This window comes from Dermacentor albipictus, chromosome 4, assembly GCF_038994185.2.
Source record: "Dermacentor albipictus isolate Rhodes 1998 colony chromosome 4, USDA_Dalb.pri_finalv2, whole genome shotgun sequence".
NCBI classification, from domain to species: domain Eukaryota; kingdom Metazoa; phylum Arthropoda; class Arachnida; order Ixodida; family Ixodidae; genus Dermacentor; species Dermacentor albipictus.
The window spans coordinates 30,338,162-30,365,829 of record NC_091824.1 but is presented as its reverse complement, the minus strand read 5'-3'; the positions used below and the strand labels follow the sequence as shown (position 1 = coordinate 30,365,829).

At 48.2% G+C, this 27,668-nt stretch overlaps 1 protein-coding gene across 2 annotated transcripts in view; it reads left to right on the top strand.

Annotated features, from left to right (window-relative positions):
* The first annotated feature begins 218 nt into the window (after positions 1-218).
* LOC139046774 (zinc finger protein 595-like) overlaps positions 219-27,668 on the top strand; it is a 101,190-nt gene continuing 73,740 nt past the window's right edge. The window contains exons 1-3 of one of the 2 annotated variants that reach the window (XM_070536869.1): positions 219-445; positions 1,490-1,600; positions 21,040-21,375. In XM_070536869.1, coding sequence (XP_070392970.1) covers positions 314-445; positions 1,490-1,600; positions 21,040-21,375 — 579 coding nt within the window. In that variant the 5' untranslated portion in view covers positions 219-313. The remainder of the gene's footprint in view (positions 446-1,489; positions 1,601-21,039; positions 21,376-27,668) is intronic. The other variant, XM_070536870.1, reaches the window with a different exon arrangement.

Sequence of the window (27,668 nt, the reverse complement as noted above, 5' to 3'; positions counted from 1 at the left end):
AAATGTTTTTTTTTTTGCAAATGAATGATTATTATTTCTGGCGGAATTGAACGAATCATAATCATAATTTTGTTGTTTCGCCGAGATGCCCTGAAAATAAATTACGCAATGCTGTTAATGACAAATTTTTTCTATCAACAATTGACATGTCAATTCCAGCAGACACTAGCGCCACAACGTGACACATGGTGTAGGCACTGCGCCGCGCGCTTTTCAGTAGGTGATCTGAGCCGCACTGGCTGGGAGACTGGCACGTGAACATCTCAGCGAGCACGTAGAGATTTTAATATCCCTTCTTAGATCACCGCGAGCTATGGTAGCCAGCGTTGTTTGCCTTGCCATACTTGAAAATGGCCAAAGGAAAAAGTTGACGCTGCAGTCAGGTCTTCAAGATGAGTTGATCGCGGAGCTGTCATCAATTACAAGCATCACTGACAGCACGTTGGTAAGTACCTTGGTGTCTGCACTTTAATACTGCTGTGTCGCACAGGCACTTTCGATCGCGATCGACCCCATTCGGTTTCGAGAAATTTGCACTCTACTCGATCGCGGTCGAAAGAAGCTCTTGTAACCCAACGAGGGTTTACACGCTCTTTGTTATAGTTTCGGGTTGGATCGCCTAGTGAAAGCTACACGGCACGATAATTCTTACAACTCTTCCCGGCCTTATGAGGGCCTGCTCAAAAATATGAAGGCACCTGCCGACGACGAAATGATTTGTCAGTGCTGACGCTACGCAGTTCTGGACCGTGCCTGAGGCACGGGCGAGAAACACAGCTCGAGAAAGCGAAGCTTCTGCGAAACACAGATAACGAATATCCAACAGATATTAAGCTTTGAGTTTATGAGTGAAACATCAATGCATTCTACCGCAGATTTTGAGGCTCCTGCCTCGAAACTGCTGTTGTACACAATTCTTGCTGCGTGGATAAAACTTCATTATTGCTTAGCCTCGAGTCGGAACATGCGCCCCTCATGAATAATTGCTAAGTTAATTAGTGAAACTTTGTTCATTAACTAACGCCGCACAGCGATTTCGCGTATAAATAGCATCCTTATTTCCAAGTAATCGAGCGGATGTGATAGACTTCTGCTGTCAATTATTTTTAATAAGTCTATTTCCACTAATAAAAAACAGCTTCGTGTCTGTACAGCGCATTTTTTAAAATGCAAAATTAATCTCTCTCGTAAGACGTAGGAAAGGTGTGTGTGCACTACTGTGCTGCAACTTAAATGTGAAGTATTCATTAGCCATTTTTATTGCATACACATCCAATATTGCGTAGTGAGGAATTGATCAAGGCCACGTGCTTGCCTGCACCCCTGTACATTAGTTTTTATATGTCCGTTCTGGAGTAGCTGCCAGCCAGCTGAGGTATTTAGAGGTGAAATGTTTTTTTCTTTGAATAATGTTTATTCAGTCAGTCACTGTGTACTATCGGGAACTTATTTGTTATTTTTCCACTTACAAATGAAATGTGTGGTTTAGCTTCAGATATACGATGACGAGCTAGAAGACTTTGTGGACCTCGAGCCGGGCACGCCTGTCCATAACAAGGCAAAAATCAAGCTCGCAAGGAAGTTGGTTCGACAAGCAGACGTGAGTGTTTTGTTTCAAACATTATCAGTGCTTTAGACAGTCACATTGCCATTTTTATTGCATACGGTTGAGTGCAAAAGATTTAAGGACCAGTGTTGCCCCTAAATTTCTTTCTTTTTCTTCTGAGCCTAGGCCTAAAGGCTGAAGTCAAGTATACTGCCCACATACACCTGCTTGACCAGTGCCATGCTTTTATGCAATGTCATGTTTCACGGCTGAGCTAAAAGAAATTATTATTATTGTTTTTTTTTTTGCATGAGCCATGGTCTCTAGACTTTTGCAGTCGACTGCACGTTTACAGAAATGAGTGCTGTGAGCATGGGAATGGTGTATGTATACATGGAGACAAACAATTTTCCAGAAAGATTGTGATGCAAATACCATATTTACTCTATCCTATTGTACACTTTTCATTTTCAGAAAAAGTTATCGAAGTGTGATATGTATGTTAGAATTGATTACAAAGCCAAAATTGTAATAGTTGGTGCCCAAATGCCCTTTGTAGAATCACACATTGCAAAATCAAAGGGTGAGCTTTGCCACACAGCTAGTGCCGAAGTCTCCTGAGAGCAGCTGAAGCTTGTCGTCCTTGGACACAACCTAGCTACAACGTCACTATTTTAAATAACTATTTCTCTCTCTTGCCATGAAAATTGAAATGCAAGTTACCAGCAGATGTTTTATCATCATTTATTTTTCCTTAAGGACCCCTGTCGGCATATTGCACAAGGTGGGGGGGGGGGAGGTTACAGAAGATAATAGAAACAAAGATATGGGAACAATTTTTTACAAAACTCAGCCTGTGGATTCGTATGAGAAAGAAAAAAGGCCCCTAGGCACACTGAAGAAAATACAAAAGCAAATCAGCAGAACAGTCACAATGTGATATGGCAATCGCAAAAGAATGAAGGCACAGTACGGTCATTATAAGGTGAGGGTTTGAGGTGATCAGTAAGCAGCTGCTTGAAGATAATGGGGTTACGGTCATTGACAACTCTATGTGGTAAATGGTTCTATTCTGCAATGGCGCTAAGCAAAAGCGATTTATTAAAGGAAAATGTGGAACCCTGCAAGCGCTGGATGCTGCAAGAGTTAAAAAGGCGACAAGATGTACGGGTTGGTGGGATAAGAAGCCTTCCGTGCAGTTCAGGCAAGTTATAAAAGTCGCTGGAAACGGCACAGTTTTGCAATTTTCCGATGCAACACCAATGGTTCGAGTCCTAGAGATGATTTAATCGCACTGACACTTTCTTCACGGCTGTACCTGGAAGTGATGAATCTAGCAGCACGGTTTTGTACTGATTCTAATATATTAATTAGGTAAGCTTCGTGCGGGCTCCTAATTGTTGAGGCATATTCAAGTTTACTTCAAATGAAAGTTTGATAAGCTAGTTTTCTTGTGGATGAGGGGCATAGCGCAAGGGTATGCCTGACCTAACCAAGTTATTTATTGTTGTCGGTAGCCAATTTTGTTATATGGTCGGACCAGGTCACCTTGCTATTATAGTGATACTGAGATAACGATATGATTCAACGGTGGATAGGGCTGTCGAGTTTAAAAAGCACGGGTGATCCTTGTTAGAGTGTTTACGGGATACCTGCATAACTTTACATTTGGAGATGTTAAGTTTCATTAAAGAGTTGGAACACTGGGTTTCCAATAAATGTAAATCTTTTTGGAACATTGCATGGTCGCTTGGGTCTGTAATGCGACGATAGATTATGCCGTCATCTGCAAAAAGTTGATGATATGCCGTTAGCAAGGTCATTTATGAAGATGAGAAAGACAAGGGGACCGAGGACGGACCCCTGTGGTACTCCGGAGATGACGCTAGCAGTAGTTGAGCAATGATTTCCAACAGCTGCATACTGGAATTGATTATTAAGAAAGCAATGGATTCATGACAGTGCGAGAGGGTTGAGACCGAGGCATGAAAGTTTGGCCAAAAACCGCTGATAGGGAACGCAGTCAAATGCTTTGGCAAAGTCTAGGTATATGACGTCATTTTGAAGTGATGAGTCTAAGTTCAGGTGAAGTTCAGTAATAAATTCAAAAAGCTGTGTATCGTATGACAAACCAGGCCGGAAACCGTGCTGATTGTGAAAAAAGAAGGAATGATCATCGAGATGACATGCTATTTGTGAATATATTATATGTTCTAGGAGTTTATAGGGAATACTCGTTAGGGAAATGGGGCGATAGTTGGAAGGATCAAAGTGGCTGCCTGACTTATATACCGGTACCACTTTATACTAATCTTCCAGTCATTTGGAAGTGAACTATCAGTAATGGACTGGGTAAAAATTTGTAATATCAGACACGAAATTTCTTTAGTACCATTTAGTATCTTAGCAGTGATGTTTTCTGGTCTGGGGGCACTAAAAATCTTTAGGTTTTCGATAACTCTCATAATGCCTTGAGAATTAATCGTAATGGGAAAAATGAGGGGAAGACTGTGGCTGGGCAAATCAAAGTCCTTCAGTGCAGGCTCATGAGTGAAAACAGAAGAAAAATATGAGTTCATTACATCTGACCGCTGATCAAGCGGCACGTTTGAACCGTCATGATGAGTCAAGGAAATGTTCTTGGAACTATTGTTTGGTTTCAGAATATTCCAAAATTTTTTGAGGTTGACACATAGGATGTTAGGCAAATTGTGGTGGAAGAATTTCTTTTTGGATTGTCTCAAAGTGCTAGTGTATTCGCGCAGACATTTAAAGTACTTGTTCCACTTTGAACAAGATTTGGGAGCGTTTTGCATCACGAAGCAGATATTTTTTCCTTCCCGACAGCCCCCTAAGTGTGTTAGAAAACCAGGGTTTTCCTAAATCACCGCAAATTCGAACAAGAGGCACATGTCTCTCAACAAGCCATAATAATTTATTCTCAAAAAGCAACCAGTTTTCATCAACTGTACGAGAAAAAGCAGTCTCACGAAAAAAATTTGAATAAGTGTTTAGTTCAGTGTTAATTTTGCTAAAGTCTGCTTTGTTGTAGTCCCTAATGTGTTTGGTCGAGGGCTGTCTCAAAGGAACTGCGATGGAGAGATTAAATAGCAGTAATTTGTGGTCACTTAGACCCGGAACGGATGATAGCGATTTTATTATTTCAGGGTAACAAACAAAAACAAGGTCTAAAAATGTTCTCCCCATGAATTGCCATATTAACCATCTGAGTAAAGTTGAATGTAAGGATTGTGTAAAGAAAATCTTTGGATTGCCGGTTATGTGCCTCTAGATTTGCCCAATGTCCAGAAAATTAAAATCGCCACAGAGCATAAAATTCGCAGACAAGTAGCGGGAGTAAAGACTCGCTAGTACAGAATTTAGTTCATGGTTGAAAGCAACGTCACAGTTAGGCGCGCAATAACAAGCAATTTTCACCGTCATACTTGACCGAAGTGATATATTTACACACAAAATTTCGTGTTGACAGTTCTGTTTGGTGACATAGGAAGGAACACTTTCTTTCACAAAAATCAAAATGCCGCTTCCCCTGCGCCCCAACCTGTCAAGCCTGTGAACAGTGTACGTTAGGCTATCATTTAGTAAGCTTGTAGTCAGCAATATTTGGATGCAGCCAAGATTCTGTAAGTATAGCGAGGTCAGTATTGTTGCCTTTCAAAATAGTTTCTAGGGCGTCTTTCTTAGGCAAATAACTACGCACGTTTCATATTTTAATAAACAGGGACAGTAATCGAGGCGAGGCAGGTCTGGGTGGGGGAGAAGAGGGACCCGCATGCCTGGAGAGGCGCAGTGACTGCTATGCCCTCAATTCAACTATACAATCCGATTCAGAATTGTACGTGAATTGCTTGCCATCAAGCAGCAAGCTGTCAAAGCGAAGTTTAAATGATCTGCCACTCTGTTGTCCATGAAGATAAAGTTTTCTTCACTCCTGTCGAACTCTGGCTGAGTAGTCCTCGCGAATCGCAAAATCCGTGACTTTGAGCATAGAAGCCACTGCAAAATTTCTTGATTTATCTTGTTTATGCCATATGCTTCAAAATTACAATCATTAACCCTTATTTTCCCCATTTCTTTGTGTTCATGCTTCATGTCCTCATACCTGCAATAACAAGCATGACTTATCCTGATAGTTCAAATCATATCTGTCACATCATAATGCTGTGAGCAAAACAAGAACAAAGTGAAAGCAGAAGCCAATGTTTCGACAAGTGAACTTGCCCTCTTCAAGGCAACATATGCTTTCCTCGCCGCAGTGTATATAGGTGGGGTTCTTCTAAAGGGGAGAGGGCATAAGGTGGGTGCGAGTGGCAATTCGCGAAGGTGTGTCAACAGCGCGGGTGTAGGATTGAGAATAAAGAAGTGCTGTGCACAAGGCCAGTGACACGGCCATCTGTCAATCACAAGTCAACAACCGTGTGTCAGTCGGCGTGTCGACGGCGTGCACAGCAGCTCTCTATTACCCGTTTCACTGGTAGTCATGGGCTATCGTGTCTCTGAAAGAGATAATAGAAGGAGCAGCAGAAATCGGTGCTTCTGAAGAAAAAAAATATATAATATACTCAAGTGGAATAAATAAATAAATAAAAGGAAATGAAAATGGGAAAAGAAAAAACTGGCTGTGGCTTAGCTAAGGTTAAGCCCAGGATGCGAAGCATACTAGCCTTAATTTTAACGCGACAGCGTTAAGGAGCTCGTGTCACAGAAAAGCCGGTGTCGTCGGTGTCGGCTCAGGCGTGCGGCGCTTGCTCAGGCGCACATTTCGTTGTCGCGCCGAACGCTGCGTTGCTCGACGCTCACCGCGCCCGATGCGGGGCGCGTAGTCGCTGCGCCATAGCAAAGTTACCTAGAAACAGTCTCTGTAGCACGCCGCAACCTTCGCTTCTCATTCCAACGAGCAGCTCTGTCTCCAGGAGGCATCTCACCTCGTGAGTGTCTAGCAGAGGCAAGCGCAGCTGCTTATATACCGCCGCGAAGCCGCGAGTTGGAGCCCCGTTTCTCCTCTGTCGTGACGTCACGGTGTCACGAGGTCAGCCTTGAAGGCGACGGCGCGAGTTGGAGCCCCGTTTCTCCTCTGTCGTGACGTCACGGTGTCACGTGGTATTGAAGGCGACACCGCCGCGCCTGAGGAGCTGGGTTGAGCTCTAGTAATATGCTTCGCATAAAAACACTAAGCAACCAGGCTAAGTGTTCCTGCCTATAGCTTGAAGTTTAGCATAGCGAGTAGATTGGAAAGCTCCCTTTGAAACATCTATGCTATTGGTTGCAATGTCTTGAACTTATGGGTAAGGTATGATTCTGTGCATTTTTTTTCTCGTTCAGAGCAGAAATTTGACTGTAAGATGTAGAGTTTAAGTTCATCAAGGTTATGACCTGGTTGGCCGAGATGCTCGGCGATGGCTTTGGGAAGCTTTTTAGCTGTGTCCGCACGATCTATGTTTAATTTAATGTTCGTTGATTGTCCTGTTTCACCAATATATTGCTTCTTACAGAAGAAACATTTAAGCATATAAATCGCATCTGAACTTGTACAAGTGAAGCTGGATTTGACTTCATGTGCGTAACTATTTGTGGTGCGTTTAATTTTACGGCCTCGCTTCCTATTTTCGCAGATTCATACAAGGCTTCGCCTCAATAGCGTCACCTTTGCAGAAATTACTGGGTTCTAATGTTCCCTTTGTATGGTCTCCCGAATGTGAATCTGCGTTCGCCCATCTGAAGCGCGCTCTCACATCTGAACCAGTACTACGCCATTTTGATGAAGCTGCTCCTACCCTCCTGCATACGGATGCTAGTGGTCACGGAATTGGTGGCATTCTCCTTACAGCGAGACGACACATTAGGTGAGAGGGTCGTCGCATACGCAAGTCGCGTTCTGACAAAGGCTGAAAAGAATTACACCATCACGGAGCAGGAATGCCTAGCTATCATTTGGTGTGTGCAGAAGTTTCAACCTTATCTTCACGGCCGCCGCTTTACGATCGTTACAGACCATCATGCATTATGCTGGCTTTCAACGCTGAAGAACTTGTCTGGACGACTTGGTCAGTGGATTCTTCATCTGCAAGAATACGACTTTACTATTACCTACAAGTGCGGAAAAAAACACCAAGATGCAGACGCGCTTTTTCGCTGTCCACTTCCTACGACACTATGCAATGGACCTCCAACTACCATCCGTGACAGGCTTTCGCACGATCCCTCCTCACATGCTTTCTTGTTGGCCACTGTCGACGAGATGCCTCCACATGACAACAACTCCTTCTAATTTCATCAACTTGCCGACTCTTGCTGTCGGCGCATCATAGACCACCTTCAAGGAGCTTCGCGCCCGCCCAACGCCCGCCTTCGTCGGCAGCTGACGCAATTTAAGATTGACAACCGCGTCCTATACCGTCATGTCTATCACCCTGACGGTCAACGCTGGGTTCCTGTCCTGCCACGCGCTCTACGTGCTCATGTCCTGCAGGCTTCTCATGACGACATGACTGCTGGTCACCTTGGTTTCCAGAAAACCTATGACCGCATCAAAGGTCGCTTCTACTGGCCTGGATTGTCCACCAGTGTAGCGAGGTATGTCGCTTCCTGCGCCCTATGTCAGCGTCGAAAGCTCCCTACATCAGCTCCAAGCGGACAACTGCAACCGGTTCCTTGTCCGTCGCAACCATTTGAGGTCGTTCGCGTTGACCTGTATGGTCCTCTTCCTGTGACTCTCACCGGTAAACGATGGATTGTGACAGCCGTTGATCACTTGACACGCTGCGCCGAAACAACTTGTGTGAGTTCTGCCTCAGCCTCTGAAGTTGCTGCATTCATACTTCAATCCTTAATACTGCGTCACGGTGCTCTTTGTGTCCTCCTGAGCGACCGTGGAAAAGCATTCCTCTCGCAACTACTAGAGGAAATACTCAGAGCCTCCGGAACCACCCACAAGACTACCTCCAATCACCATCCGCAAACCAACGGCCTCACAGAGCGATTTCATCGCACGCTGTCAGACATGCTAGCCATGTACATCGACCCGGATCACAGAAACTTGGATGCAATTGTGCCATTCATGACTTTTGCATATACATAATACCTCCGTTCAACGCACAACCGGTTACTCGCCATTCTACCTTGTCTATGGTCGTTCGCCCTCTTCCTGTCTTGACGTCTCTTTCTTCGCGCCAACTGTCCATCAATGTCCATCCTCCTGCGAAGAATATGTGTCCCGCATTCTGCGTTGTCGCCAGCTCGCCCGCATCAACACCGAAGCACGGCAACAGGACCGCAAGCAGCATTACGACGCCTCTCATCGCGTCGTGTGTTTTCGCCCTGGCGAGGAAGTGCTACTCTGGACACCAGTTCGTACTCCTGGCTTGCGGGACAAGTTTCAGGTTCGGTTCATCGGTCCCTGCAAAGTCTTGGAGCAGACTTCTCAGGTTAATTATCGCGTGGAACCAGTTATTTTTCCAAATGACCGCCGCTGCCGCGCCACTGAGATTGTCCATGTTTCCTGTGTGAAGCCTTTCACGAGACGTTCACCGCCCCTTTGAGTTGCGGCCAGGATGGCCGCTCTCGCGCGAAGGGACATTAGTGTAGGAATTTATAAGCTGTTCTTTGTCATCTGTACATGATTATCATGTGGGGTTCATATGGGGTTCTCCTTCATCATCGCTTGTGGGACTGGCTCTTGAGTGTGATCTGTGCTGTGGGCGTGGTCGGTCGCCCAATCTTTGACGCGGAATAAATGTCGTGAGAGCTGCTGCGTCACAATACTTTTTTCAGCCTTTCTTGTTGGTCTCAGGCTTCCGCATATTGTGGGGCATTGTTGAAGGGGTACTTTGTGCAAGAGGTCTTCCAAATTCATCTTCTAATCTCCTATTAATACATCCAGTTTGTGCTGTTCACTATCTTCTTTTTCTTTTCCCCCACTTTTGGTGATTTTGGCTGTGTGTGCAAGGGCACTATTCTTCAAAGGATGGAGTGATGGCAGCTAATAATCACGCTTTCTTGAAAAGGAGCCTTGAATCCCAAAACTTGACTTGGCTATAAACACCTTTGAAATAAGTTGAATTGAGCTAAATGGCACATGTGTCTTAGTGTTGGTTCGCACTGTTTTAAAGGTATAAACACCTACCTTGTGAGCTGGTGGTTTTATTCCTACGCCTCTCCAATTACCTCACTCCACCATGGTAGACTGCAGACACCCCATAACCTAAATCATGTGCTTTTGCCTCTGAGATTGTTGCACCTACTGCCATTGCAAAAGCACCCTGCAATGACGATGTCTGGCCTCGTAAAAGACCTTGAAATTGTGCTGTGTGTGTTGACAGGGCAGTAATTTCATTTATAGTTGTCAGCATAATGTTCTATTCGCTTAGTGCTCATTGTGCAATATATTGTCAATTCTGAATAACTTACATTGCCTTGCTAGCAGCATGCCACCAAGAAGTATCTCAGACTAACCTTGCTGAGATTATGTGGAATTTCGCCAACTTTACTTGAGGTCCCAGTTTATGCTGCATAATTAGTAGGTTTATGTCTCTGGACTCTTCATTGTTCAGTGTGCTTATTCTAGCACTCGCCTTCGAGTTTTAGCATAGTCTGTCAAGTTTTAGCATACGTAGTTGGGTTTTGGCACTCTCAAGTTTTAGCACTTGCTGACAATTTTTGATATGCTCCATCAATTTTCAGTGCTTGCTGCCAAATTTTAGCAGTTGCCATTGTTTTTTCTACATTTGTCATCAAGTTTAGCATTCTACTGCGAACTACTACCAGTTTTCTTCAAGTTTTTGCACTGTTATGTTTTAGTGCTAGCTATCAAAGTTTAGCCCTTGTCAGTTTGGCATTTACCCTCAAATTTAGCACTCTGATTCAAATTTTAGCACCTGCAATCGGTTTTTAACATTTACAGGCAAGATCAGCAGTTTCCGTGAATTTTACCACTTTGTGGGCGTAGCACTGCCACTACGATTACTGCTAAACTTGGCTTGGCTTCCTTTTCCTTGCTGAAGCCAACTAATTTATCTCTCTACAGTACCTACTTTGTAAACCTAGAGTTATTGTGTGTGGATTGTTTGTCCTGTGTGCTCTATTCAGTCATCTCATTTTTTTCTGCTCTTTCGTTTGCGATTCTTTCTTGTGTTCCCTGTTTACATATATCATCATAATATTGCAAAGGAAAAATCTTCTGCTTAATAATGTGAAAATGGTCGAGATATTTTTTGTAGTTTACCTTGCTCAGCTGAAACTGGTTTTACAGCAAGAAGTTATATATTTATTGAGGACTAGGTTGTGACCTTGACAACAATATTAGTTATGTAGCGGGCTGCTACTGCAATTGCTACAACAACAGATATTTCTCTTGTTAAACTGCGCTCTGGCCCCCACCAGCACTTTCTTTTCTTGGGTCTAGAAAGAGGCCAATGCCTTCAGGACACCGACAAATGTTTTTTAATAAACCCTGCAACAACCTTAACAAAAGTTGTGGAATGCATCTAGTATTGAAGCATACCTCCGCCGAAATCTTATTCGAACCAAAAGTTTTAATGTAGCTTGTATTATCAAGGTTGTCTGCAATCGAATGATACCGCAGCCTCACAGCCTCTCCCATCTTTCCATCATTCCAACTGCACTCAAATTTGTGTGCCATGACATATACACGGAACAATTCCTGCCGCACTCTGTCCATTGTTGCATTGTGCTTTTGTATTGGTCCGAGGCCATATTGCTACGGAACAGCCGCCACAGTGAGGCTGCACTGAGGAGGAGGAAGACGACGTGGGCCCGCTTGATATAGCGTTGCCATCTTTGCCATTGTTTGTCTACGTGTAAATATATTGTAAATAGACTTGTACATCAGCTACATGTAACATTGATTTGGTGGAGGTGGTTGTTCCCCGTACCCGTCATGGAGCTTCGCAGCGGTCGCAACGGCGACAGTGCAACTTCGGCTCCTGCTGGCGGCACTACATCTATGCAACCGTCTCCGCCTGCTGCCCCGACCTGCGTCGCCGTTTCCCCCCCTCGGGATTCTGGTGTTTTCAACAGAGTCGGTAGTCCTGATGTTGACGACTGGTTCCGCTAATACGAACGTGTCAGCACCAGTCACAGGTGGGATCTGACTATTATGCTTGCGAACGTTCTTTTCTACCTCGACGGAGCTCCACTTGCATGGTTCCAGACTCACGAAGAGGAGATCTCAATCTGGGATCTCTTCAAAGAGAAGCTCCGCGACCTTTTTGGCAATCCCTTTGGTCGCCAAGTCAATGCCAAGAAAGCCCTTGCCACACGTGTACAGACATCGACCGAGTCCTACGTGTCGTACATTCTCGACGTCTTGGCCCTTTGTGCCAAGGCTGACCCGACCATGTCTGAGGACGATAAGGTTAATCACGTCCTCAAAGGCCATGCTGACGACGCCTTCAATTTACTGGTGTTTACGAAGGTCACCAGCATCGATAAGATCCTGAAGGAGTGCCACCGTCTTGAGCATGCTAAAAGCCGCTGGGTATCCTAGCACATCATGCGACTTCCCAACACAGCTGCTACGTCATCCTGTGACGACCTCTTCCACCAGCCGTCGCGATGTGACAACTTGACCCACATCATTCGTCGTGAGGTCGAAGCGGCACAACCGGTGGCCCCTTCATTCCTGTCACCTGATCATTCTCCGTTGGCAATCTCCTTGATCCAGGCCGTCATCCATCAAGAGTTGTCCAATGTCGGCCTGCAATCCATTCGTTCCTTAGGCTCGGAACCTCTTTCTCCATGCATGTCCCCACCGCTCCCTTCTTACTCCTCTTATGGACAGCGCAACCCCTCTGAATGGCGAACTGTGGACGACAAGCTGATCTGTTTTAACTGCCGACGCATTGGACATGTCGCTCGCCACTGCCGCAGCCGCTGGAGTTCTCCGACACGCTATTCTCCTGATTACCACCCTCGCCCCTCTAGCGCATCCTTTTCCTTCGCCCCTTCTATGCCCACTCCATCATCTGACCCTGCGCCACCTTTGACACGACCCCGCTACTCCCGCTCGCCTTCTCCTTCCCGTCGTCAATCTCGTTCGCCGCAGTCTCGCCGTGCTCCTTCTCCGACCTACTCGCCGCACCCCCGACCGAAAAACTATACAGTGCAGCTTCTGGAGATGAAGCTGCAACGACGACATTAGCACGAAATCCTCGCCTCACATTACCCACGAACAAGAATCTTTTGAACGTTCTCGTCAACAACGTTCCTGCGTGTGCGTTGATTGGCACCGGGTCACATGTGTCCATTATGAGTGCTGCTCTTCGCCGTCAGCTAAAGAAAGTTCTGACGCCCGCCCCGAACCGAGTTGTACAAGTCGCTGACGGAGGGACTGTCGCTATTGTTGGCATGTGCTCTGCCCGACTCACCATTGCTGAGAGACACACCGTCGTTCTCTGCACCATCATTGAGCATTGCCCTCATGAACTCATTCTCGGTCTAGATTTCCTTGCCAATCATTCTGCCCTCATTGGCTGTTCTGGCGGCTCCCTTCGCCTTGACTTGCCTCTTCTTGCCGGCCCTGCGGACCCGCCTCCAAGCCGTTTGAGCTGCATGGATTTTATTCGCCTACCACCTCACTCTGTGACACACGTCGACTTGTTGTCCTCACCAGCTGTGCCTGACGGTAATTACGTGGTCGCACCAATTCTGGCAGTTATACTTACACATGGTGTTACCGTGCCGCACACTGTGCTCACAATTACTGGCAACTGCACCTGCCTTCCCCTTGTCAATTTCGCGCTATCCACGCAAGTTCTGCGTCAGGGGATTTCATTGGCTATAATTAGCACATTGCAGGATGATGAGTTCGAGCCATTCAAAGCGGAAGATTGTCACATCTCAGCTCATACCGTGACGTCATCACACGGTACTGATGTCGACATTGAGAAGATGGTTTCCTCTGAACTTACACCTGCTCAAGCTGAAGCTCTTTGCCGCGTTATTGAAGGCAATCGCAACATTTTTGACTTGGACAATTGACCCTTAGGTCAAACGTCCGTCGTGACCCATCGCATAAACACTGGCGATGCGAACCCTAAACACCGACGTCCATATCATGTTTCTGCATCAGAACAAGCTGTTATCCAACAGGAAGTCAAAAAGATGCTTGCAAAGGACATTATCGAGCCTTCCTGTAGTCTCTGGGCTTCTCCCGTCGTACTTGTCAAAAAGAAGGATGGAACGTGGCGTTTTTGTGTAGGTTATCGCCACCTGAACAAAATCACAAAAAAGGACGTGTACCCTTTGCCACGTATTGATGACGCTCTAGACTGCCTGTACGGTGCCACCTATTTTTCTTCTATCGACTTACGGTCCGGCTACTGGCAGGTATCCGTCGACGACACGGACAGAGAGAAGACTGCATTTGTTACCTCTGACGGCCTTTATCAGTTCAAGGTGATGCCTTTCGGTCTCTGTAACGTGCCCGCCACCTTCGAACGAATGATGGACTCTTTGCTTCAGGGGTTCAAGTGGTCCACCTGTTTGTGCTATCTGGACGACGTCATCGTTTATTCGCCCACATTTGACATGCATCTGGACCGTCTTTCAGCAATTCTTGACGTGTTCCACCGCGCCGGTCTCCAGCTGAACTCGTCAAAATGTCACTTCGCTCGCCACCAAATCACTGTCCTTGGACACCTCGTGGACGCCAGAGGCGGGAGACCTGATCCGGACAAAATTTGTGCCATTACGAACTTTCCTGTTCCGAAGTCTACCAAGGACGTTCGTAGTTTTGTAGAGCTATGCTCTTATCTCCAACGCTTTGTGAAGGATTTTGCGACCATCGCACGCCCCCTTACCGACCTCTTGAAGAAAGACGCCCCATTTTCTTGGGGACCTGACCATGCCGCATCTTTTTCGCAGCTCACTACCATGCCTCCATTTCTGGCCCACTTTGACCCGTCTGCCTCAATGGAAGTTCGAACTGATGCCAGTGGTCACGGCAGAGGAGCAGTGTTATCACAGCGCCAGCGTGGACATGATCGCGTTATAGTCTATGCCAGCTGACTTCTATCACCCGCCGAGCGCAATTATTTAATCACAGAGCGCGAGTGCCTCGCTCTTGTATGGGCTGTTGCGAAGTTTCGTCCATACTTGTACGGACGCCCCTTCTGTGTCATCACTGATCACCACGTGCTCTGCTGGCTATCCTCGCTTAAGGACCCCACGGGACGACTCGCTCGCTGGGCGTTACGCCTGCAAGAATATACGTTCTCCATGCTATATAAGATGGGACGCTTCCACAAGGATGTCGATTGTTTGTCCCCCTACCTTGTCGACGAACCAACTGATGTGGATACCATCGCTTGCGTTTTCTCTGTGTCCCAGTTGCTTGAAATCGGCAACGAGCAACGCCGCGATCCTTCATTACGAGCCCTCATCGACCATCTGGAGTCAACGCCTGGCGACGCCTCTCTCCGAATGTTTCTCCTTAAGGAGGGACATTATACCGCCGCAATCTCGATCCACACGGCCTTGACCTTCTGCTCGTAATTCCATCGCACCTGCGTTCGACTGTCCTCCAGAAACTTCACGACGCTCCCTTGGCTGGACACTTGGGCGTCTCGCGCACATACGACCGTGTACGACGTCGATTCTTTTGGCTAGGTCTCGCCCGCTCTGTGCGGTGCTATGTTACCGCTTGTGAGCCCGGTCAGCGCCGGAAGAAGCCCTCCAACTTGCAGCTGGATGTCTCCAGCCGATCGACATCTCACCGGAACCCTTTTTCTGTGTTGGCATAGACCTGCTTGTACCGTTTCCTCTCTCGGGCTGTGGAAATAAATGGGTCGCCGTCGCTACTGAATATGCTATGCGGTATGCAATCACCAGAGCCCTCCCGACAAGTTATGCTACTGACGTTGCTGACTTTCTGCTCTATGACATAATTTTAGTGCACAGTGCTCCGCGCCAATTACTCACTGACTGTGGCCGCAGCTTTCTGTCGGCAGTCGTCAAGGACATCCTCCGCTCCTGCTCGATGAAGCACAAGTTCAGCACGTCCTACCACCCACAGACCAACGACCTCACGCAGCGCCTCAACCGGACCATCACCGACATGATTTCGAAGTATGTCGCGACCGACCACCACGACTGGGATCTTCACTTACCACATGTGATGTTCGCGTATAATTCATCGCATCACGACACCGCCGGCTATTCACCATTCTATCTCCTATATGGCCGAGAACCCGCGTTGCTTTTAGACACTTTGTTGCCCTCGGCCAAGCGCTCAGCCACTAAATATGCCTGCGACGCAATCGCACACGCCGACCACGTGCGCCAGCTCGCCCGCACCCGTCTCGAGGCCTCACAGGAGCATCAGAGACGCCTCTATGATTGCCACCATCGCGACGTGCACTTTACTCCGGGTTCTCTGGTGCTTCTCTGGCCACCGATTCGACGTGTGGGCCTTTCTGAAAAGCTGCTGTCGCCGCGCTTGTCACCAGCTGCTGTCACCATATCGAGTGGTGCGACAAGTGACCGATGTCACGTATGAAGTCATCCCCGCCGACCTCAGCGTCATCGTCGGCGGCAAGTGACATCGTTCACGTGGCGAGACTGAAGCCATACCACACACCTTTAATTGCAGATGTGTAGATTAAGCACCGGGACGGCGCTTCTACTGCCGGGGGTGATGCTACGGAACAGCCACCACAGTGACGTGCTTCTGCTGCCGGGAGTGATGCTATGGAACAGCCGCCACAGTGTGGCTGCACTGAGGAGGAGGAAGACGACGTGGGCGCGCTTGATGTAGCGTCGTCATCTTGGCCACCGTTGGTCTACGTGTAAATATATATTGTAAATAGACTTGTACATCAGCTACACGTAACAATATTATTGGCTCATTGCTATCGTTCCCTGCCACCGATTGGTGCCACCAGCCCATTACTGATGACACATCTTTTTGCTCCTATTTTTTCCGGAGGCACTGTTTAGAAAGCATGTCTAAGAGAAGTCTGCCAAAGTGCCTTAGTGTTTAGTGTTGTGCAAAACTAAGGGAGGAAAGTGGGGGGTTCTTTTTAAAAGATGAAGGATAGGGCAGGCAGCATTTCAGGTATAATTTGGGCTTGTAGCTGCTCTATAGGAATATTACGGGGCTCAAGTGTTGATGATAGCATTGCCTTGATGGATGTGCAAGTTCGTCACGTTCATTTAAGTGATACTGGGTTTTTAAAGAGAACCCAGTGGTGAGTAGATAACATGATTCCCAGTGGGTACAGAGAGCAACAGAGAAAGGGAGCATTCAGGGAGTAGACAACTGCAAGTGAATATCAGGGAATGGTTACTAGGCGATGCAAATGGTAGAGCAGACAGTAATGCGTTATATGTTTTGTTTCTGTATTTGAAGGAAACACCATTTTTCAGCACATACTACTTGTAGACCAGAAAAACTTGGTTAGAAGGGTCATGACATTGTGAAACTATTTGCATGACCTTGTTCTTCCGATATGATAACTGTCATACTTGCTAGTGGACGCCCTAATAGTCTGGCAGCCCTAGTGACTTCACAGCCGCTGTTTACAGAGTGAATAAAGAAAGAATGGCTGATGCAGTGCATGCACATCTTTTGGCGACAGTCCCTGTGGTGCTTGTGACCACTGCAGGAGATGTTGTCACCACACAAAGCCGACATCACAGCTTTGACATAATAGCTTGCATCAATCGTTTATGATACCACAACATTTACTCGCTTAATTCTTGTACTCGCATAATGCTTACACCCCCCACATTAGCCATCAAAAAAAAATTTTTTTTTTAATGAGCAATCATTGCACCCTCATAAATCGCTGCAATGACTGGTGTCTGCTTGTTCCAGCTGGTGATAACAATAGCACATGGCAGCCGGTGTGTGGACTAGCAATTCAATCCAATTTAAGCTGCTAGTGGTAAGGTTTCCGCAATTTCGTAAGTTTCTGAGCTTCACATGAATAGCTAATGCCAGTATCATTTGTCTTCGTGCCACTTCCCCATAGGGCCATATAGAAGCTAAGTGGCTGGTTTCAAGCTGAAGGCAGACATCAGTGCTGGCAGTGGCAACACAGCCACCTATTCAGAAGCATTAAGTAACATTAATGTTGCCATTGACCTTGAATAGGTCGGCCCGGAGTCACGTTATTTACTGATTTAGCAACTTCAGGTTCAGCTACTGCCTGCAAATAAGTAGCCTTTGCAAGCCCTGCTAGTATAGAACTTGCATTCTTTATACAGAGGCGAATGTTGCCAGGTGGTAATATTTCGTTTGAACTCACAGTGGCTGGGAGTAGGAACCGCAATTTAAAGTCGCCACATGTCTCATTTTCCTCTATAACAACTTGAACCTTTCCTCTTAAAAATTTCCCCGTTTAATTAATGCACCCCCAACTTCGGATCAATTCTTTGCTAAAATAAGCGCTAGCATTATATGAGTAGATATGGTACCTGCGGTTTTCATAATGTAGCAGGGCACTCTTAGTACTAACAAGAGTGTCTCGTTAAGTTGTTGGCACACCCTACACAACAAAGCTGCACTGGTTCTTGCACTGATATTGAAATGGTCATATTAAAAAGCAATAAAGTATTAAATACAGTGAAAGCTCGTTAATTCGAACTGCACGATTTGGTCCGGCCGAGCTCCACAGAAGTCTATGTATAAAAAAGTCCGTTAATTCGAACGCGAGAAGGTTCCCTCGCGGATAATTCAAACTACGCTCACCTGGCACACGGCCAGAGAAAAGCGCCTAATGCCTACACACAAGGCTGTATTGCCTCCGAAACGGAGAGAACGGCGACAGAAGGCAAAATCGGAAAAAAATCTAACCGACGCGGGGTCAGCCAGAAGGCAGTGGCGGCTGCCGCCTCTCCGTTCTACGTAACCTCCAAGACTTCTTGCCCGTTGCGAATCTCGGAGGCTTTGCAAATCTTGTACAGCTGCTAATCTTGTGTGGAGATGGCACGGCAAGCGCCAAAACACAGCCAATCAAGTACGTCGCAGCTGCGCTTGCAATTAAGAACCAAGGAATCAGGGCCTTCGCCACCTTCACATGTTCAGCGTCTTTGTCTCGGCAGTCTTCATCGGTTGTGCACCTCTGTTTTCAGCTTAGGAGGTATCGGCCGTCGCGAATCATTGTGATAGTGTTAAGCCTCGGCTAACGTTCGTTTCGGTGGACATCGGTGGTGTGGTACAGTCGGACCCAGAGCTTCGACTTGAAGATGGCGTGTGCCCGCGGCACACGCCATCACTTTCTGACACGCCAAATTTCTGACATGCCCTACTGCTTCCAAATCGCAGTGTACTGTTGCTCTCCTTCACTTTCGTTAGTTCGAACTGAAGCGGCTTCCCCTTGCGGTTCGAATTAACGAGCTTTTACTGTATTTATTGCGCATTCAAGGAATTCCAGCACCTTACTGTGATACAGAGTTGGCAACTGTCTAACGTAGCACATAAGGCTAAATAAAACTACTTCTTTTAGTACTTCTTCAGAGGTCACTTCTAGGTTGTTGGACATATCGGCAATGTTGTCAGTGCATTGTAATCATTACCTTGTCACTGCCTCTCTATAGACAGTTTTAATTTAGCATTAGCATAATATCAGTGTTAAGGGAAATACCATTACTGTTTCCCAAATTCGGAGTACTAGTTTTAGCATAGCGTGATAGTGTAGTTTACGTGCAGGACACTATTCGATTACTCTTTGAATTTCACATACATAGTGCACCTAAGTGACTCTATCTATTCACCAAGCTTTGTGCGTGTGTCCAAAGAGTGTGAGAAGTAGCACAGTGATACCAGGAACATGTTGTACATTGTGTTTTCCATGTCTGCCAATCTGTGGCTAAATCGGTACAAGCAGTACAAGCTGTGGGCTGTGGCCTCCAAGGTCTCCCAAACTGGGAAGCCGTACGCCAATGTGCCTATCTCCTGACTTTGCCAATAGATGGCGCTACTATTCAGGCAGTTTCTCTTGTTAGGCCATGACGCGTTCGAAACAAGAAGCGATCTCCAAAGCTCTGCAAGGTTATCCATAATACACTGTCGTCTGAGACTCTTAGACTAAGCAAAAGGATTTATAGAGTAATTTGTGACAAACGAAGTGAATTCCACAAAAGTAAAGCCAAATTTAGTTGAAAGTGAGCGGCAGGAACCACTGCCATGTTTTATGTAAACCATGCAAAGATGGTAACATTAAATGTGAGAAGTAGCGTGTGTACACTAAAAGCTACGAGTCATTTAACATTCAGCACATGTGAATTTCATACCCACTATTATACTAAACACACCAAACTAAACCTTTCTAATGACTCCGTTAGGTGTGGACCGGTGTTATCTATACGAAGTGTGACGAGCATTAAATATGACTGTGCCTCCTTGAGTCGTCCCTGTAAGTGCTGCAAAGGTAGTTTAATATTGCACCAGCAGCTCATTGTGACCTGTTAGCATTGCATTGGAAACACTCGGAGAGATGCAATTTGTGACGTCGCACACTGAGTGTTGTCGTGACAGTCCTGTTAGCACGATATTGCAGGTTGTGATCTGAGTCACTCGATTTGTGGTTAATTAAAGTGCGTAGAGTTGCGAAACATTTCGGGCCCCTATGCGTGTCACTCTCGTGTCAAGCTCCAATATGTCTGGCTACTGTGTCATGGCTCCTCTATGAATGCAAAGATACCATTGGTAGTGAAAGTTTCTTCCATTGATATGAATGCATTTGAGGTCAACTAAGGCATGCACATTAATGTGTGAGGTCACCTGGTCCGACATAGGGTGTCTCTCCTTGTTCAGTTTCTTTCTCTACTGTCTTGGGCAGTTTTAAAATGCTACAGCTCATTTATGGTACATCATGCTTGTTTTCATAAATGTTAGACATATTCATCTGCTACGTAGTCTCTCTAGACATTCTTTTTTATTATTATTATTGGTTGCTGATCCGTTTGAAAACGTGTGGCCACCGTGTTACATAAATCAAGTTAAGTGGGGGGGGGGGGAATGTTATACCCTCCACAAATGCAAGTTAAGAAAAAGTAAACTACTGTGTTATACCAGTAGATAAATTGTGATGGGTGAGTTCAGATCTGTATACTAGTGTGATATGTAAGTTGTGTAGAAGCTGAGACAAGCATTTTATTGTTAATTTAGTTGTTTTTTCTTCCTTCTAGTGATGGACATTGGTGCCACAATATATTTGGGCACACACAAACACTGTTGAACTCCAACATGCATGCCAAAAAACTAACGCAATTGTTGAAAACACTACCTGTAGCATGAATGGAGTGAAAATGCACAATTCTTGTGTGCTCTTTAGCATGCTTCAGTGTGAGTAGTACTATTGTTCTCAGTATGAGCTACAATGTGAAAGCGCGTGACAAGGCAGTTGTGCATTAGGTTTTGTATGGTGTAGTGCCAGGGGAGAGATCCACATATGGGTGAATTCATGAAGAGCCTGACATAGTCCTTCTGTGTGGTTGGTGACTTCTAGGAAGGGGAAAATAAAGAGTCTGCTCAAGTCAACGGTGGCTCCCCTGAGAAGGAAAATGAAGCAGAAGTGGGCGAGGACGGCCCAGGGAAGAACATCCAAGCAGTAACAGACGTAATCAAGGCTGCCAAAGTCGAACAGCCTCTGCAGCAGCTGAAGCGTCAAAAGCAAGGGTCGCCTCCAAACGACACCATTGAGAAGGACCTGGACTGCCCTGTCTGCGGCAAGCAATTCACCAAAAAGTACTACTTGCAGTGCCACCTCCAAACGACCGTCTGTTCGGGCAAGCCCCCACCCTCTCACCCCTGCGAAGTGTGCGGCAAAGTCTACTCCCGCAAGGTGAGTAAGGCGTGGGACAGCTGACTGCATGCACTGTTATCTCGACCATTGCAGAAATGTGGTTCCAGTGGTCAATGCAGGCTTCCTAAGGGTGGTTTTGACATTGTGGGAGTGTCAGGATGTGGATGCTTTGGCTTGTCTCCGATGTTTGGCTTGTCTTGACAAGTCTTGGCTTGTTCTGGAACATGGGTATGGCCAGGTGTAAAAAAAGCTTTCTGAAAGTTATGTCTTAGTGGCAAGTCTTCATTCTCTCGTGGTACACGTTGCAATAATGTTTGCTCACATATGGCGTAGAAATTAAAGAACACGAAACATTCACTGCAACTGGGTGCACGGTGATCGCAGGACTTATCATTTTTCTGGAATTGGCAACCTGTCAGTGATGCTGCACATACAACATAACTATAGAGCTGGTGCTTGTGTTTCAGTAATAAATGCTTACACACAATTATGTAGCAAGGAAACCACTGTACTGACCGTCGTAAGCTTGGTGAGTGAGCCATTGAGACGGATCACCTGGCATATCTCTGGGGCGTCCTGGCACCCCAAAAAACAAGCCAATCCAAAGCCCTTTACATCCTAGCATTCCCATGCATGCACAGCGCCGACGTGGTAGTTTTAGGTAGTTTTTGTAAAGAACACGAAAAAGCGTAGCCTAATGGCATAGCATTACAAGTTGCTTTGAGGAGTTCTTTTTATGTTGATGCATGTTGATGCTTGTTAGACGCGATGAACGAAGCTTGATTGCAGGTGTGCTTTACATCAGACCAGCTGCGGTGCCTCACTGGCCGTGGTGTTCTGCTGCCATTGCCAGGTTGTTTTGTGGCCCCTCTCTGCAGCAATGGCATTTTGATGGGGGCAGGATACAAAACAATGTGTGCTTATATTTAGGTGCACGTTAAAGAGCCTCAGGTGGTCATAATTCTTGTACTCCTATCGATGCGACGATTCGCCGACTGAGCTCATGACTAGCTATAACATCTTCTTTTTAGATAAAGGGAGAGCCACTGCTAGACCAAAATTTGTTTTGACTATACTGAGATCGGTTCAGTATTCACCCTGATGCATAGTTAAAATATTTGAAAGTAGTATTTTGTTTAATTTATTCTCTGCTGTGTTAATTTCCTGCAAAATTTATTGCAAGCATTTTTGTTTTAAGTGCTTTTAGATCATGCTCTTGCTCTATGTTCTTCAATTGCGCAGTATGCCCACTTGCTTGGTCGTCGCACTGCAGTTTATTTTGTATTGTTAAATTCATCTGGAGTCCTTTCACTGTGGCATCTCCAGTAGGCCCAGTGTTGTTTTGGGGAGTAAAACATCACAGGTCACTCAGTCCCTTGCAATTGCTTTTGATTTCTGGTGTCGCACTTGTCAAGTGTGTGGGGATGTCGCGGCTAGCGAAGGACGAATCCCAACATAAAAACGTAACGCTTCTTTATTCGGTGAACGATGTCAGCGGACGGGCATACCAACGCTACGTTCGTCAAAGTAGCTGGTGGTAGAAGGCGGCTTTTATCAGCCAGGCAGCCTGTTCTTATAGCCACCGTCGGTGACGCATACCTCGGGTGACATGGCGGTGGCGCTATGCTTTATCGGCCATGCAACCCAGCGTGCAGCTGTGATATGCTTGGCCAGATGATAAGATGGAAGGGTGCGCAGAAATATGCGCGGTGTGTGTCGCCACATCACCCCCCCGCGGAGTGGAGAGCCCTCAGGGCTTGAAAAAATCTGGGCAGCGTACGCGACGTCCGCTGCGCGTAGTGACGGAAGCAGGCTGCGATGTCGGCGGTCGTGGATGGACGTCCGTGGGTTTACTGGTATTCGCTGGTTCGGCGGAATCGGTGTAGGCTGGCTTCAGCCGGTCGATAGAGACGTGGATGGCGTTCCCTTTAATGCGCAGGGTAAAGGTTTTGTCGTCGCGGCGGATGACTGGGTAGGGTCCGCTGTAAGGTGGCTGTAAAGGCCGGCGGACGGTGTCGTCGCGGAGAAAAGTGTGCGAACATGTTGCCAGATCCTTGAAGACGAAGGGCGCGGTCTTACAGTGGTGAGCTGCAGGTGACGGGCGGAGGGTGGCGATAGTGCGTCGGAGCCGGGCGATGAAATCGGTGGGATCTGACGTCACGGTGGTATATGGCGGTGCAGCGAGAAATTCGCCTGGAAGGCGGAGAGGTTCCCCGTAGACGAGCTCTGCGGGTGTAGCCTGAATGTCGGGCTTAAAGGTGGCGCGAAGACCTAGGGTGACGGCTGGGATGGCTTCAGGCCAGGTTGAGTCCGGGTGGCACATGATGGCTGCTTTGAACTGTCGGTGGAAACGTTCGATCATCCCGTTGGCGCATGGGTGGTAGCTGGTGGTCCGCGAGCGTTCGAACCCGATGGTCAGCCCGAGCAGCCGGAAAAGGTGCGATTCGAACTGTCGTCCTTGGTCGGTGGTGACGCGGCGAGGGGGCCCGAAGCGGGCAATCCAGCCGGCGAAGAAGGCCGAGGCGACGTCTTCCGCAGTGATTCCCTCGAGGGGCCATGCCTCAGGCCATCGAGTGTACCGATCGATGGCGGTGAGGCAGTAGCGATAGCGTCCAGCTGGAGGCAAAGGCCCTATGATATCAAGGTGGACGTGTTGAAACCGACCAGAGGTCTGGGGGAATGCGCCGAGTGGTGAAGTGACATGCCTGGTCACTCTAGCGCGCTGGCATTGAATGCAGGAGCGCGCCCAAGTGCGGCAATCACGCTGCATGGAGGGCCAGACATAGCGGTCAGCCACGAGGCGTGCAGAGGCGCGTATGCCGGGATGGCTGAGATTATGTAGCTGGTTAAAGAGGCCACGGCGATGGGAAAGGGGCACGTAAGGCCTGCTTCGCGCTGTTGACATGTCGCAGTAGATAGTCTTTGTCGATTCAGGTATGGGGACTTGCTGCAGTTGTAGCGAGGACCTGCCCTTAAGAAGCTCCTGCAGTTCAGCGTCCGTAGTCTGAGCCTCGGCGAGGACATCAGCTGTTATCGGTGAAGGGCTAATAGCTGCCACACGTGAAAGCGCGTCGGCGACCACGTTGTCCTTCCCGCTGACATGTTGGATGTCGGTGGTAAACTGGGCGATGAACGAGAGCTGGTTCTGCTGAACCGGTGGGAGTTTGTCGCGGCGCTGAGAGAAGGCGTAGGTCAGAGGTTTATGGTCGGTGTAGATAGTGCAGTGTTGTGCTTCGAGAATGTGGCGAAAGTGCTGAACTGCTTCGTATATCGCCAGAAGTTCTCGGTAGTAAGCTGGCAAACTCGACGGCGCGGGGGTCGTGGTTTCGTCGGTGGGACTGGCCGCAGAAGGGGTCGTTTTGCGAGCCGAGAGTTTCTTGGAGAAGAACGCCAAGGGATGCCAGGTGTTGTCTATGTGCTGCATAAGGGCGGCGCCTATGGCGATGCTAGAGGCGTCCGTGAAGAGCCCCAAGGGAGCGTCTGGCACAGGATGGGAGAGAAGTGTGGCGGTGCAAAGCGCAGCTTTGCATTTTTCAAAAAGTTCTGTTAAAGGCGGTGTCCACGTGATGGGTTGGTTTCCTCGTAGACCAGCCAAGGCATCATGGAGGGGAGCCTGGTACTCGGCTGCGTGTGGCAAGAAACGCCTGTAAAAGTTCAGCATGCCGAGGAAACGGCGAAGGTCTTTAGCGGTGGTTGGTTGAGGGTAATTTTGCATGTCTGAGATGCGTTCAGGTAAGGGTCGAGTTCCCTCTGATGAAACTTCATGGCCGAGGAATTTGACGACTGAAGCGCCGAGCGTGCTCTTTGGGACATTGACGAGAAGGCCGTGGTCGTCGAGGCGTTGGAAAAGGAGACGAAGGTGCCTGTGGTGTTCGTCGGCGTTGCGGGAAAAGACCAATATGTCATCAAGATAGACGAAGCAGAAGTCGAGGCCGCGGACGACTTCGTCGATGAAGCGTTGAAAGGTTTGTCCAGCGTTCCGCAGGCCAAAGCTCATGAAGGGAAACTCGAACAAGCCGAAAGGAGTAATTATTGCAGTTTTCGGGACGTCGTCCGGATTGACAGGTATCTGCGTGTAGGCCTTGACCAAGTCAAGCACGGAAAAAACGTGGCAGCCGGAAATGCGATGTGCGAAGTCCTGTATGTGGTGAACGGGGTACCTGTCCGGAATTGTGCGGGCGTTGAGGGCACGGTAGTCCCCACAGGGCCGCTAGCCTTCGGTCTTCTTAGGGACGAGGTGAAGTGGTGAGGCCCATGGGCGGGCGATTCCCTCCTGGAGCATGGCTTCGAACTCTGCTTTGGCTATGCGCATGCGGTCCGGGGCAAGGCGACGGGCGCGACAGAAAACCGGGGGCCCTGGGGTGGTCCGGATGTAGTGCAAGGTGGTATGCCGCACGTCGCGTGGCAACCCGCTGGGGCGCGTCAAACCGGGAAATTCGGCGAGGATGGCGTGGTACGGTGAAGTATGTTCGATGCCGAGTACTCTGATGCTTGGCTGGTGGGTAGTCGTTCGCTGTCCCGGCGCAGAATGTCCCGTTGTCGCGTCGATGAGACGGTCGTGGTGGCAGTCCGGAAGGAGGTTGTAGTGCGCCAAAAAGTCTGAGCCGATGATTGGCTCTGTGACGTCGGCGATGACAAAATTCCAATGAAAGTCACGGCGTAGGTTTTTAAGCTGGACGCGCAGGCGGAGCGAGCCGTAAGTTTTGATAGTGGAACGGTTTGCCGCGCTGAGCTCGAAAGACGTAGAAGGGCGGGGACCTTGAAGGTGGGCTCGCGGGTAGCAGCAAATGTCGGAACCGCTGTCGACAAGGAACCGCTGCTTTGTAATTTGGTCGGTGACGAAGATGCGACGGCCTCCAGGTTGGCAGCTCGCAGCCGTGGCTACGAGCTGCCGTCAGCGTTTCTCTGATTTCTAGCGGAGCAGGGTGGTCGACATTGCCGTGCTCTGTCCCCGAAGCGTCTATGGTAGTAACACCGGTCGTCGTCACCAGGCAGCTGCGACGGGGTAGTGTTCGGGCCACGGCTTTGCGAGTGGCACGTCGGCAAGTGTTGATCCAGGCGTCGTTGAATGGAGCTGAGCTGTCGGCTGATATCGTCGATACGCCGCGCAAGCTCTATGGTGTTCAGCGGTGCAGCGACAGCCTGGACGGTGGGCGACAACGGCGGCAAAAAGACCTCGATGACGCGATCAGCGATGTTGGCGAGTTGGTCGAGAGGTAGCGTAAGCTGAGCTTGCAGAATTGCCTGGACGTGCGGTGGAAGTCGTTGAAGCCAAAGTGCTCGCAGGAAGGAATCCTGGACTTCCATGTTGCCCGCGAGAGCACGCATGTGACGGAGGAGCTGCGAAGGCTTGCGCTCGGCTAATTCTGCGGACTGAAGTTGTCGCACCTTCTGGTCTTCCGAGAGCGACAGGCGGCGAATAAGTTCCGTCTTGAGGTGTTCGTAAAGGTTGGCCGTTGGTGGGTTGGCAAGGATATCCCGGACCTCGCTGGCGTAGCGGGCATCGAGGTGGGCGACGACGTAATCGTAGCGGGTCCGGTCTTGTGTGATGTGCGCAAGGGAGAACTGGGCCTCGACTTGGGCGAACCATACCTCGGGCGAGTCGGCCCAAAACGGCGGAAGCTTGACAGCGAGACGCCAGACGCCGTGCGGGGCAGCGTGCGGGATGCCGTCTGCCGGGGTTGTGGCGTCCTCGGCGGAGCCGGCAGGATGCTTCTGCACGGAACCATTGAGCTGGTCGTGCCGTTCCTGAAGCTGTTGCTCTTGCCTCTGGATCACCTCTTGCTGCGTGTGAAGCTGTCTGTTGAGAAGTTCCAGCTGTCGTTGAAGTGCGTCTTGTTCGTCCATGGCGATGCGTTGTTGTTCGTTGTCCGGATCACCAGATGTGGGGATGTCGCGGCTAGCGAAGGACGAATCCCAACATAAAAACGTAACGCTTCTTTATTCGGTGAACGATGTCAGCGGACGGGCATACCAACGCTACGTTCGTCAAAGTAGCTGGTGGTAGAAGGCGGCTTTTATCAGCCAGGCAGCCTGTTCTTATAGCCACCGTCGGTGACGCATACCTCGGGTGACATGGCGGTGGCGCTATGCTTTATCGGCCATGCAACCCAGCGTGCAGCTGTGATATGCTTGGCCAGATGATAAGATGGAAGGGTGCGCAGAAATATGCGCGGTGTGTGTCGCCACAAGTGCATTGACAGGTTAGGCAACCAGCACATTGTGTCGTAACAAGTCGCCGTCAGTGTAGTTACATAACTTATTTAATATTCATTGCAGGATCCTGGAAGGGACAATGAGTAAAAAAGCTGTTAAAGCAAATGCAAGCATAA